Source organism: Hypanus sabinus, chromosome 8, assembly GCF_030144855.1.
Source record: "Hypanus sabinus isolate sHypSab1 chromosome 8, sHypSab1.hap1, whole genome shotgun sequence".
NCBI lineage: Eukaryota > Metazoa > Chordata > Chondrichthyes > Myliobatiformes > Dasyatidae > Hypanus > Hypanus sabinus.
The window spans coordinates 128,124,362-128,138,701 of record NC_082713.1 but is presented as its reverse complement, the minus strand read 5'-3'; the positions used below and the strand labels follow the sequence as shown (position 1 = coordinate 128,138,701).

Sequence of the window (14,340 nt, the reverse complement as noted above, 5' to 3'; positions counted from 1 at the left end):
GTTTGATTTTCTTTTCTCAGAGAATATTATGTTTGCTCCCTCAAATAAGTGAGACTAGGGAAAGGGAGAACAGCTTCCATAGCTTCAACAACTGTGTGTACTACAGCAACCACATAGTGACTGATTGCGATGAATGACATCACACGACCAAAGGCAATATTTTGAAGTGGATGGCTGAGAATGGAAAATGTGATTAAAACTCAATCCCAATCCCAATATGGATTTTGGAGCTAGCTAATCCTTCCCTACCCAGCATCTGCTCTCTGGTTATTGAATGATGTATCTGTTATGATTGTTGTTTTATTTCTGGAAAGAGTGTTACCTGTGTACAGGTGAGTGGAGTTAGACACCTGGACCAAGTTGAAGAACCAGTACATGTCTGCACTATTCTGGTAGTAGCGGTGGAAATTATTGGACACAATGAAACCAGATACACAGGGACAGGGATTCCTTGAAAGAGCCTGGAGATCCACAGTTCCTGGGATAATTTCTGGTGGGCAAAAGCAACCTGAAACCAAAAAAGTACAACATGCATCACTGAATAAGCATGAATTCATTTTTGTCCTTTCCTATACCCCACTGCTTTACATTTATTCACACAATGATCATCAGCATTTAAACAGAACAGCCTTTCTATCCAACATTAGGGAGAAAAGCTGCCCTAATCAATCGTCATGAATGATATCTGATATATCATGGGCAAGGAGGCTGAGGTTCCTATTCTGTTACTCACCTTCACAGTGCGTTCCGTTCCCTCTGTAATAGGATTTGCACTCACAGTGGTAGGAACCCATCGAGTTCAGACACTGAGCGTTGCTGTCACACTGATTCAGTGCCGGATCCGCACACTCGTTGACATCTGAAAAGAGTAGATAAATAAACTATCAGAGGTGGAGGGAAGGTGGAAGAGGAGTGTGGACATGGTTATGATTTCTGTCTGTGTGACTCGTCCACTGTGTGTCCTGTAGAATCATTCCAACAGCTCAGAGATGTAATGAGGCCCAATTGTAGAAATTGACAAATGTCATGGATATGAGAATCTTCTGCCTCTTCAGTAGCAATCTCACTTCATCAAAGTCTACACACTTCTGTTAGGCTACAACTGCGAGGAGGTTTCCCCTAAATGGCACGTCTAGAACCAGGGGTCACAGTATAAGGAAATGGGCACAACATTCTGGACTGAGAATGAAGCGAAATTTCTTCAGTGAGATGGTGGGATTTTCTGTCAGATGATGGGATTATATTTAAGAAAGAGATGGAGAGATTTTGAGACTCAAGGTGTATCATGGGGTATGGTTTACAGCAGTGAGGTAGAAGATGACATTGACCGATGGAACAGGTTCATAGGGCTGAGTAACCTAGACTGGCTCCCATTTTTTTTAACGTATAGATGAGAACATGTCAATGTAGAATCTCAAGATCTGCTTTTAAAAATGGAAGATATTTGGAGTGAGTTCAAGGATAAAATGTAAAAGTTCAAACCTGTGCACCTTGATCTGTTTCCGGGTCTCAGGGTGTACCCTGGGTGACAGTCACAGTGGTAACTGCCCACCGTGTTCACACAGAGCTGGGAGCAGCCTCCATTGTCCTGCAGACATTCATCCACATCTGAAAAGCAGGGGCATGTTGGGGTCAATTTTAATTTTCATCGATATTCCACTAAAACAATGTCACATCTTTCAAACCCCATGTTTTTAACACTCTATCTGTTCAATTTAATTAATGCTGGTAGTAAGTTGGTGAGAGCAAGTCAAAAGCAAAATCAGCTTCAATTCAATGGCTGTTAGTTTGCCACCGGGCAGAGAAGGTGAAAAAAAATACCCTCTACATTTCTCACTGGTCTCAGATGCCTCCCGCGATCCCCTTGTTCCTGTCTTTTGGCTTCATATCTGCTTTTATACATGCAATCAAAGGGAGAGTTATGGGGAAAGTGAATGATAGGGATAGAATGGGAGGTAATGAAGGAGAGAGATAGAGAGAATGTGAGAGACAGCAAGACAAAAGTGTGAGAGATAGTGTGGGGCATTGTGTGAGGGATATAGTTGGAGATAGAGGGGAAGAGAGTGAGAGAGAGTGTGTTAGAATGAGAGAGAGAGTGTGTGAGTGAGTAAGTGAGTGGGGGCGAGAGGGAGAGAGACAGGCTATTATATTGAATGATGAGGGGATGAGTTTTGGATTCTTGCTCCTATTTTCCTGGTTTTTTTGTCTGAAGTGCACGGCTAACGGAAATTATTGTTCGATGGTCAGCATGGACTCAGAGGGTTATAGAACCTGTTTCTGTGCTCTAAGAATGTCTCATAATTCAGTTTTTATTCAACTAATGTTCTTCTGGCTTTCATAATGAGAGTTGATCACATCCTAAATTCTACAGATCCCTTTTTCAAATGTAAATTGGATCTTGAAGGAGGTTTCAGAGATCATCTGTCTATTTTTCAATATGAATCTTACAAAATAACTTAGGGAAGTCTTCATCAGCTGCTGTACTAATTCACTTGTTTTCTATCTTCTGTGCCCAAACCTGTTTTGAAGTAGGTTGCAGCTTGAATTTCAGAGAGTTCAGCTCTCCAGATGCATCACAGCTTTCATGACAACTGTTCTGCTGCAAGCAGGACCCCCTCACCTCTAATGCTCTCTCCACGGTCCCTCCCACTGGACAGAAGACACTGAAGCTGAAAACACACAGCACCAGACTCGGGGACAGTGTCTATTCCTCTGTTGTAGGACTCTTCAACAGACCTCTTGCACAATAATGATACAATCTTGAACTAATAATCTACCTTGTCATGACCCTTGCATTTTATTTAGTGACCATCACTGCACTTTCTCTGTAACTGTAACACATTTCCCTGGCATTGTATTACTCCAGTGTACCCATGTATGGTGTGATCTGACTGCAAACAAAAGATTTTCACTGGATCTCAGTAAATGTGATAATAATAAAATAATTACCAATTGAATGTCAAATGAGAGAGAACTGTGAGGCTCACCAGAGTGGATGTTGAAGGTGAAAGGTCGCGAGGTCACCAGGCCATCAGAGGACGTGTTTATCTGGATGATAGTTGTACACGTGGACAGGGAGCCCAGACCTGAGATTCAAGTTAACAAAGCAAGTTGTAAAATGCATCACAAAATAATTTCCATGAAAATCTGTGACCTCTGAAAAATTACCAAGCAGATTCACAGGAGCACATTGCAATGATTCACAAAACTCAACACTCCATCAGCAAAGATTAAAAACTGCTGGAGTAACTCTGCATTTCTGGCAGCACCCAGGAGGGAAATGAACGGTCAATGTTGCATGTTGGGACCCTCCAACTCTCAGTGTGTGTTGCTGTGGCAACTGTCCATGGATGCTTCCTGACTCATTGAGCTCCTCCAGTGTTTTGTTTCTTGTTACAGATTCCACCATCTGCAGTCTTTTGTGTCTCCATTGAACACACCATTAGCAGTTCTAACCAGAAACGTTAACACCGTTTCTTTCTCCGCGGATGCTGTCTGACCTTTGTTTTCAGTATGTCTTTCAGACTTCCAGTATCTGCAGCTTTTATATTTTATTTTCATGTCATTTATAGTCTGCGAGCTCCATCCCTCATCACATACTATTTAAATCAACAGTCAATCAAAACTGTCTACCACTCTATCTGACTTCAGACATTATCAATAATCTCTGAGCATGTGAAATCCCTTATGGATATGCCTTCATTTTGAAAACTGCATCTTCATTTTTAAGTTGCTAAGTAGCCTCTCCCCTCCTCATCCCCGAGGCCTCCTCAACACCCCAATCTCCTTGGAATTCTGGATTCTTCCTTCTTGTTTATCACAGTCACTCTCACATTTCAGCTCTGTTATTTCCTCCATAGACCTCTGTGCTTCCCTCCTTTTCATTAAATCACTTCTGAAAACCCAGCACCTGAGCAAATTTCACAATGATATAGGTGGAGTATGAACAGAGGTACAGTTGTTGTTGAGTTTTGCAGCCTTGTCGAGAAATCAATGCTCATGCCATCAGGTTGGAGACTACCCAGATAGAATATAAGGTGCTGTTCCTCCAACCTGGGTGTGGCCTCATCACGGCAGTAAAGGAACCATGGATACACATATTGGAATGGGAATGAGAAGTGGAATTAAAATGGGTGGCCGCTGAGATATCTCGCTTTTATAAGGGGCTGTTCCTCCAACCAGAGTGTGGCCTCACCACAACAGTAGAGGTGGCCATGGATAAACAACATGATGGCATGATCATCGATTTCTTGAACTTCCGTCTTTGGCCCCTCCCCCCACCCCTGGTCTCTATTCCCCATCCCCCTTTCCCTCTCAGTTTATCTCCTTGCCTGTTTATTGTGTCCCTCTGGTGCTCCTCCCCCTCCCCCTTTTCTCTCTTACATGGCATTCAGTTCTCTCCTACCAGACTCCCCCTTCTCCAGCTCTGTATCTCTCTCATCAACCAATTTCCCAGCTCTTTACTTCACCTCCTCCCCCACTGGTTTCACCTATCACCTTGTGTTTCTCCCTCTCTCCCCCACCCACTTCCATCTTGAAAATCTCCATTTTTCCCTTTCAGGATTCTTTTGAAGACCTTGATCTGGAGTTACTTGCCTTTTGCAGGAATGGGACCTGCTTTGTGGGGTTTCATGACTGGCCGTTACTTGACATGCCAAAGGTGCAGCCTAAGAGCTCAGCTCACCATTGGAGGGCCGAGATCTCGTGGCTCTGGAGACGGTCCCAGCAGATCGGTGTGTCGTGGGAGTTGGAAGATCTATGGCTGTGTGCCTGGAGACCTGAGACCTTTGGGCACAGAGCTTGGAAAAGGCGACGCAATGGACTTTTAACATCATAAACCTGTGCGCTCTTTGTTATGTCGCTGTGTGACAGAGACACCTTTTTCTCCCTTATTAGGGGATACCAGGTGAATGAGTAGTCTTCGGGATATTGCAAGTCTGTGACTTTACTGGTGCTTTGCTGCATGCTTGAATGCTCAGTGGTGGGTGCCGATGATTTTTTTTGCCGGTGGGTGTTGGGGGGGGGGTCATCATTGCTTTGCTGCTGCTTACGTGTGGGAGGGAGGGGAACTGGGGGTGACTTTGGCGTTCTAACATTTAACTGTCATTCATTCTTTGGGGCACCCCTCTGTTTTTGTGGATGGTTGTGAGAAAAAAGCATTTCAGGATGTATGTTGCATACATTTCTCTGACACTAAATGTACCTTTGAAACCTTTCAATTGTACTCCTCATCTTTTTATCTCCAGGTTTGCTGACAGGACTCAGTGAAGCTGCCTGGCCTGCTGAGTTCCTCTCAGCATTTTGTGTGCGTCACTTGGATTTCCAGCATCTGCAGATTTTCTCTTGTTTGTGATTAAATATTCTGTCTCTGGGGCCAGAATTCCCTGCTGTATCCTACTTCATTTCTAGTAGGTTTCTGTCTCAAACTCAAAACCAGGCAACACATTCCTCCAAATTCAAGTCCTTTACTTATTTCAGCCATGGATTCATCTTTCTCCCACTCACACACACACACACATACACCCCTCCCCACCACAATCACCCTCCCCCAGCCCTTCTCTCACACATCACCCCCTTTTACCATATTCTGACCCACTTCACTGTTTTCCGTCTCCACTCTCCTATACCACCACATTATTTCCCACACCAGCCCCATCTCCATCATCCACCAATGTACTACTACATCCCCCAGTCATGTCCAACCGCATCCCACCCAGCTCTACTTCCCTTACCCCCATCTCAATAAAAGCAACCAGCTCCACTTCCTCGACCTCATCCAACCATATACTGAGCTAATCAGATATAGATAATTACTAGAAACCATTTTCTAATGCCCCTGATGGCCAACACAGACAAATTGCAAAAGTAGAAACTAGATGAGAAAATAGTAATGTGACTACTCCATGTTACCGTACGATATCACATCATTGACAGGTCAGGGGAATAAGTGGGGGTCTAGGATTGTTTTAAGAACAGACATAGAGCTCAATATTCTAGATGGCCTCCCGTGTTTTTAATTCGTAATGGAAACATAAATTGTCTCCTTGCTTGAAATTGTGCATACATAATTAAAATCAAGCTGGGACCTGTCCTAGACTTGCCAACAACTTTGCTGAGCAGGCTCAATGAACCAAATGGCCTAATGGCCCAATTCTGCTCCTATGATATTATAACTCTACCCTACAGCACCAGTCCCCATTGTAGCCCAGTCTAGCTCTATACCACATCACACCACCCTGACGTTATCTCCATTTCAACTACACCACCCACATTCCCACTGCTTCCCCTACACAACCTCATCTCAATAACTCCTATAACAGTCCACCTAACCACCCACCCTCCATACCACCAAACATCCTTCTGTTCGCACTACCTACGTCTACCCCTACAATATCACACCACAACACCAAAACTGACTTTCAGCTACCCCACTCTATGACTATACCACCACACCCGACTCACCTCCCCAGTTCCTAAAGAGCACAGCACACACCACCAAGCCAAAACCTCAATCTCCACTACAGCTTTTCTTATGAAGACAGTAGTGTGGAAAGCGTACCTAACTTGGCAAGTTCTTCAGCTGAACACTCCATTTGTCGATACTGTCTGCCTGATTTTATCCAGGAAGGGACTGCATCATCAAAAATTCCAGAAAAGTTAATTTCTGGCAGGTAAAGGAAACTCACAGGGGAAATTGAAGCCCCATTACTGAATGTGATTTCTGCAAGTTTCCCAGGCTTGGTTACTGTAGCAGATTTATAGAAGGAAGGCCTCATTGACGTAAGCAATGGCTACAGGTTGAGACTGGATCTGGAACACCTTACCTGTTAAAACTAAAGTGGTTGCGTCTGCAGGCTGGGAGCTCTGAATCTGCTGGATCCCACCGGTGTGGTTTGTGCAATTGGCGATGATTCGATAGTTGAGGATCACCATTCCTGGAAACGGATTGACCATCCACGTCAGCGTGATGTTGGATCCTGTGACATTGGCGGTTACAGTCTGCACCATGTTCCTAATGTCTGGGCAAGAAGGCAGAAAGAGAGATGAATAGATGAGTAGGTGGTTTCTCTAGTATGAAACCTTGATGAGCTTCAGAAAGATTTTCCAGGCAATCAGGTGTCAGCTTCTGCTTGATGGCAACATCTCTCATCCTGCCAGATAGTTACAGGTTCCAGTCTGACTCAAGACAGACCCATCCTGATAAGAGGTAAGTTATGACACCCAGCAATGTGTAAAATTGCCCATCTGTGTCCTGTTCGCCAAAAGTAGAACCAATCCTTTCAGGCTAATTACTGCTTCAATTCCATCACATTCCAGACCTGTGGCTTCTAGCTGGTGGAAAGGCTCTGAGCATCAGGACTATCAGATCTATGTAACCAGTCTAATGAAATATCTGATCAATGGTGACCCCAATATATTATTAGTGGGAGGCTCGACAATGGTAAATGTCATTGAATGTGAAACATATGTAGTTAGATCTTATCTTGGTCGAGATTGCCGTTGTCTGGTACTATTTGGGCAAATGTTACCAGCTACATATCAACCCAAACCTATATATCGTCCTAATCTTGCTGCATGCAGGCATAATCTGGTTGTTTACTGAGAAGTTTTGAATAGCTTTGCCTGCCTCTGAATTAATGATAGATGGAAGTTCATTAAAGAAGCAGCTGAAGATAGGATGGACACTGCCCAAAGCTCCTTATGTCCCATTTTCCAACATTTTGCTGATGATTGAGAGTGACCTAAGCCAACTGCCTTCAGTTGCTTCTTCAATGATTTTCCAGCCTTCACAAGGTCAGAAGTGGGGATAATATTCAACTCTATTCACAGCTCCTCACCAAACAACCAAATTACACCTGCATGGAGCAAATGTTGGAATATACAACTTTCTCATTGATGTCCAGTTGCATTAGGGGAACTGGATAAGTCCCCTCTGTGGTTCTTCAAATAGAAATCATAGGGTCTAACATCCATCTGAAAGCACAGATGAAGATTCAATTTTACATCATCTTTGAAATGCAGTTTTCCCTTAGTTACAGTACTCTAGCCTGAAAATTGATAATAAAAGTAGACTAATTGTAATTGGTGGACACACAAGACGAAGGTCTTTGAGACTGAGGGGAGAAAAATCAAAATGAAAACTTGTGTTTTGCACCAGATGTTCAAGTCTAAGTTGCAAATGTCTTCAACCAGAGAGCAGTAAATGATTGTAATTGCCTGCACACAAAGCCTCTGAAGGCTGGGCAACAATATTCAAAACAGTAGAATAGATCATGATTAATGTAACACTATACACTACTAATGAACAAGGGAACAGCAAGGATAGGTGACTAGATTGGAATAAATACAGCATGTTTGATGAAGTCCAGAGGTAGCTGATGATAAACTCAAGAGGTAACTAAAGAAAGGGATGTTAATAGTACTGTAGACTAAAGTCTTCATCTTTCTGTTCTGTAGAACATGATGGCTAAAGGCATATATAACCATATATAACAATCACAGCACGGAAACAGGCCATCTCGGCCCTCCTAGTCCGTGCCGAACTCTTAATCTCACCTAGTCCCACCTACCCGCACTCAGCCCATAACCCTCCACGCCTTTCCTGCCCATATACCTATCCAATTTTACCTTAAATGACACAACTGAACTGGCCTCTACTACTTCCACAGGAAGCTCAATCCACACAGCTATCACTCGCTGAGTAAAGAAATACCCCCTCGTGTTTCCCTTAAACTTTTGCCCCCTAACTCTCAAATCATGTCCTCTCGTTTGAATCTCCCCTACTCTCAATGGAAACAGCCTATTCACGTCAACTCTATCTATCCCTCTCAAAATTTTAAATACCTTAATCAAATCCCCCCTCAACCTTCTACGCTCCAATAAATAGAGACCTAACTTGTTCAACCTTTCTCTGTAACTTAAGTGCTGAAACCCAGGTAACATCCTAGTAAATTGTCTCTGCACTCTCTCTAAATTTATTGATATCTTTCCTATAATTTGATGACTAGAACTGTACACAATATTCCAAATTTGGCCTTACCAATGCCTTGTACAATTTTAATATTATATCCCAACTTCTGTACCCAGTGCTCTGATTTATAAAGGCCAGTGTTCCAAAAGCCTTCTTCACCACCTTATCTACATGATACTCCACCTTCAGGGAACTATGCACTGTTATTCCTAGATCTCTCTGTTCCACTGCATTCCTCAATGCCCTACCATTTACCCTGTATGTTCTATTTGGATTATTCCTGCCAAAATGTAGAACCTCACACTTCTCAGCATTAAACCCCATCTGCCGACATTCAGCCCATTCTTCTAACCGGCATAAATCTCCCTGCAAGCTTTGAAAACCCACCTCATTATCCACAACACCTCCTACCTTAGTATCATCGGCATAATTACTAATCCAATTTACCACCCCATCATCCAGATCATTTATGTATATTACAATCAACATTGGGCCCAAAACAGATCCCTGAGGCACCCCGCTAGTCACCGGCCTCCATCCCGATAAACAATTATCCACCACTACTCGCTGGTATCTCCCATCTAGCCACTGTTGAATCCATTTTATTATTCCAGCATTAATACCTAATGACTGAACCTTCTTAACTAACCTTCCATGTGGAACTTTGTCAAAGGCCTTGCTGAAGTCCATATAGACAACATCCACTGCCTTACCCTCGTCAACATTCCTCGCAACTTCTTTAAAAAATTCAATAAGGTTTGTCAAACATAGGGAAGGATTTGGACTCAAATGAATTTCTGAGTTCACAGCTGAGATAGTCAGCCAAGCAGAACCTTGATATCAATGGTACAATTTCCAACTTCCTGTTGCTGTGCATCCATATCCAGTCAGAAAATGGTATCTGTGATCTGTGCAGACTTACCATAACATCCGGTCTCTGATTCACTCCAGCCTGGCACGCAGATACACACTGGATATCCTGACCTATCTAATCCACACATTGCAGTTACATCACAATCCACTCTCCGACAAGGATACCACTCTGCAAAGTTCAGGAATGACACAGTGATATCAGTAAAGGGATGCATGGCTCGTTCATTCCATTTTGTGTAAAAAATGAGGCTTTCCTCTTAGTTACAGACATACTGATCAATGCATGGGTCTGTGCTAACGTACTTGGCTTCAGGGGACTGTGTAGATGGACAACTCTGTTTCAATCACTCCTTATCCTTCATTCTTCCATTGACTTTAGTGAAACTGAAGTGCAGAGGAGTGGGTAATAAGCAGCTGAATAGAAATTGGACAATCATGCAAAATGAGCAAAGTCAAAAGAGCTTGTAAGGATTTCATAGGAGAACCACTTCACGGCTGTCCCATCATCTGCAAACAGTGTTTACAAATGGTTCGAGTCTCATGGAAAAACTATTGTATTTGTCTCTCCCCCTTCAACACACCATGCCTCAGCAGCAGTACTGAACTCTGCCATGTGCTTTATTGATTACACAGAACATCTCCATCAGCATGGATCCCTATTTTACAAAAGTAGGAGTCTGTAAGCTAATGAGAGATTTGAGAATCCACATTTACTTAGATTTACTGTACAGTTGCTTCCAACTGGAGATGTTCTCATAGAAAGCCTACATCTCTTAGAGTTAGCCTGAGGGCAGGTTGTTTACTGGAGAACGAAGAAGGGATTTAAGAGACAGTGACTGTCTTTCTTTAATATAAAATCATCAAAGTTTACACTGATACTACTGAGCTGTTGGTATGAGAGTGCTGATGCTGTAGTATCTGCTCTGCTTACCTTGTTCCAGAAGAACAAATAATCTATTCAACACTCACACAAAATATGTACTTTGGAAGCACTATTTATACTGTGAATGCTAATTAGATGATTATTAATATTAACTGTAATTTAAAGAGTATGCTGTTTATTGTTCCCCTGTGAATACTTGTAAAACGTGTTGATAATAAACACAAATTTATCTACTATCTCAGATCTGGATAATTAACATTTTAAAGACTCATGTACCTGATGCAGTCTGGTATTAACATTCTGCATTCTGTGCATGCGGTCCTTTTCCTTGCTCAACATCTGGGCAGCAATTTCCCTCGCTCACTGAACATTTGAGAATTAGGTTCTCTTCCTCCCTCAACATTTTGTCCTTTAAGTGATTTAACATATCCCACCAACTTGCTATTTGACACCACACACCTGCGTTTGCAGTGTTATTATTTAAAGCCTGTCTCCTGCTCAGTATTTGAGAATATCAGTGAGTTTTCAGCATGCTTGTACAGAGCTCACGTTCTTCCCTGGGGATCTGATTGTTCAGTTTAGGGTGCCTGTGTTGCCTCTGTTTGAAGGTCTAGACATGCCATGGAACACTGGATCGTGTGAGCAAATCTGGCTTTAGAATGAGAATCAGAATCAGGTTTATCATTACTGTCTTATATGATGTGATGGTGTAGAACACCGCAAGTCTAGTTCATGGATTCATTGGTGAGACTGATGGCAGGGTAGCCAAGTGGCCTTGGTTGTTGCACAGACCAAGCCCTCAAGCCTTTCACAACAAACCATGGGATGAGACATTGGTGACAGTGAGGGAAAGACGAGAGGTGCGTTTTTCTGCTGTTGAAATTACATGTGCTACATGTGGCTTTTGCTGTGTGTGACTCTTTGCACCTTGGCCCTGAAGGAACACTGATTCCTTTGCCTGTATTCATGTGTATGGTTCAATGACAATTAAACTTGAAGTTGAAATTAAAAATTGCTGTTTGACGGCAGCGGTATAAAAATCAGTGCAAAGTTATAAAAATACAATAATTAACACAATAAATAGTGTAATAAGGAATAATAAGGTAGTTTTCATGTTGCTTCTGTTCTCTTGCTAAATTATTTATTCAGAAAGCAAATGTCTTCTTGTTTCCTCTGCACTCCTCATTTAGTTTGCACTCTAAGTGAAAGTGGATTCAATTGTGGATTAAAATTTATGACATTACTGCATCTGAGTGAGCTCTCTTTGTGAAGTGTTGCTCTTTAAAGTCTCGCCCTGTTCATTTTAAAATTTTACCTGCCTAGCTTTCAGACAAGAATGCAGTCGCTCATTCTCATTGAAAGGAATGCTTGATTTACCTATGTTTGGTTCTCAGTGGGGAAGTTTGTTCAAGATTGTGATTAGACTGTTGTTCTTAGTCCTCTCCATTGTAACTTGTTCCTGGAAGCACTATTTAAATAAACTTATCCTTCTGTTCCTTCACAGTCTTACATAGATGACTTGGTAAATTGCCTGTCTTCCAGAGGGAAGTATTTCTGCAAATTAAAATTTGCTTTTCTATCATCACGCTGCAGGTGATTTTACAATATTTGTGTTGAATATTTATATTTTCAAGAAAGATAATCCTGTAGAAAGAAGCAGATCATAAGAATGTAAAATTTAAGATCAGAGTAAGGCCATTCAGTCCATCAAGCTGCTCTGCTTTTTATCAAAATCATCTTCTATCTCAACTCCAATTCCCTGCCATATCCCCATATCCCTCGAATCTTCTAATAACCAGAACTCCATTGATTCGTAGAATTTTTTCAACAGAACCTACATTGCTGTCTATGATTGGAAACTGTAATCATCACCCTCTGAGTGAAGAAATCCCTCTTGATCACATTACAAAATACCCTCTAGGCTGCTTAGATTGAGATTGTGACCCATGTTTCTGGATATCTTCCTTGTGTACAAGAGGCTATTCACAAAAGAAAATCCCAGGAATGAAAGGCTGAACATCTGAGGAGTGTTTGATATCTCACGGTCTGCTCTCATATGGAGTTCAGAATAATGAGGGTGGGATCATATTGAATATTCAATATCCTATTAAATACTGAAAGGGTGAATTTGGAGAGGATGTTTCCACTGGTGGGTGAGTCTTGGATATGAGGCCATGTTTTTTAAAAAAAGTGGTACTCAATAATTTTTTTCAGCCAAAGTGTGCGGAATCCATGAAATTCCACAAAGGGCTGTGAAGACCAAGATATTGGGTGTATTTAAGATTGATAAGTTCTTCATTGCTGGGGTGTCTAGGGTTACAGAGAAAAGGCAGGAAAAAAGGGTTAAAATGAAACGGTAGTGATTAAGTGGCACAGCAGATGCAATAGGCCGATTAGTCTAATCTGCTCCACATCTTTATGGGCTTATGGTTATTTCAAAGTGTCTATGCTATTTATATAGCTTGGGTTACTTTTTTTATAACTGACAACTGCCCCATTCACCACTTTGGACAATGATGGAGAATAAATCTAAACAAAAAAATACATCTTAAAGAGTGATGGAATAATGGTGGTGAGAATTGTGATCTTTCTCACCGACAATGAGTGGGTGGGCAGTTTGCATTGTAATGCTAATGCCCTTGTTGATATGACCCACCATGAGGCCCAGCAAGACTTTGCTGTCTCCTTGAAACAAACCACAAAAATGCAGTGCACCTGATTACATAAGCAATGAGTTGAAAGATGCAAAGATGTGCCTGAGAAAGATACCAATAATAACAAAATGTTGTCAGGTACATATTTTTTCCAATAAGCAGCTCTGTTTGAACATGAATAAAACACCACCACTTCTGATTTGGAATGGAGAAGTACAAGATCCATTGGTGAAACTATACAAATAATTTGCATATTTCTTCAACCTAAATGACTTAAATTTCTGAAATATCCAATCATCAGGAGACACAAGGTTTGCAATTTTTCCCAATCAGTTTGACCCAGTTAGAACTTTTAGATGATATTGGATAGAAGAGAATGACGAGCACAGAAAGATGATTTATTAACCCGTTTAAGAATTTTATTCCATCTATCATCAGAAATCTGACAATTTAGGTCATCTTCCCAAGCTTTTTTTAAATTCTATCTAAAAAGTCTTGTCTAGAATCAATCAACAAGTTATAGATACCGGTAATAGAACCATTAACAAAAGGTTTTAAATTTAAAAGATCGTCCAGTAAATTTTTATCAGGACCTATAGGAAAAGTAGCTAATTGGAAACATAGAAAATCTCTAATTTGAAGGTATCTGTAAAAATGTGCTTTTGGGAGTGCAAATTTATTTGACAATTGGTCAAATGAAGCAAGAGATCCTGAGATAAACAGGTCCCAAAACACTTAATACCTAGTTCATCCCAATCTTTAAAGACTTTAAAGTGGTTCATAGAGCTCACATTTCTAAACAGAACTCTCCAGTTTTTACCCGAATGTTTCTCCACTGTAATAAATGTAACCCTGCTGATGCCTCTTTAATTCATATGTTTTGGTTTTGCCCTACAAGCTTTGGCGGGAAGTATTTCATACCTTCTCTCAACTTTTTAGGGTCCAATTTGACCCAAATC

General features: G+C 41.5%; 1 protein-coding gene across 1 annotated transcript in view; it reads right to left on the bottom strand.

Moving 5' to 3' along the window:
• Nucleotides 1-14,340, bottom strand: part of LOC132397669 (uncharacterized) — a 258,258-nt gene that overhangs the window by 131,123 nt on the left and 112,795 nt on the right. Inside the window, exons 38-43 of the mRNA XM_059976438.1 lie at nt 9,894-10,013; nt 6,825-7,019; nt 2,988-3,086; nt 1,483-1,608; nt 734-859; nt 323-508 (exon numbers count right to left, since the gene is read on the bottom strand). Of these exons, the coding sequence (XP_059832421.1) occupies nt 323-508; nt 734-859; nt 1,483-1,608; nt 2,988-3,086; nt 6,825-7,019; nt 9,894-10,013 (852 nt within the window). The remainder of the gene's footprint in view (nt 1-322; nt 509-733; nt 860-1,482; nt 1,609-2,987; nt 3,087-6,824; nt 7,020-9,893; nt 10,014-14,340) is intronic.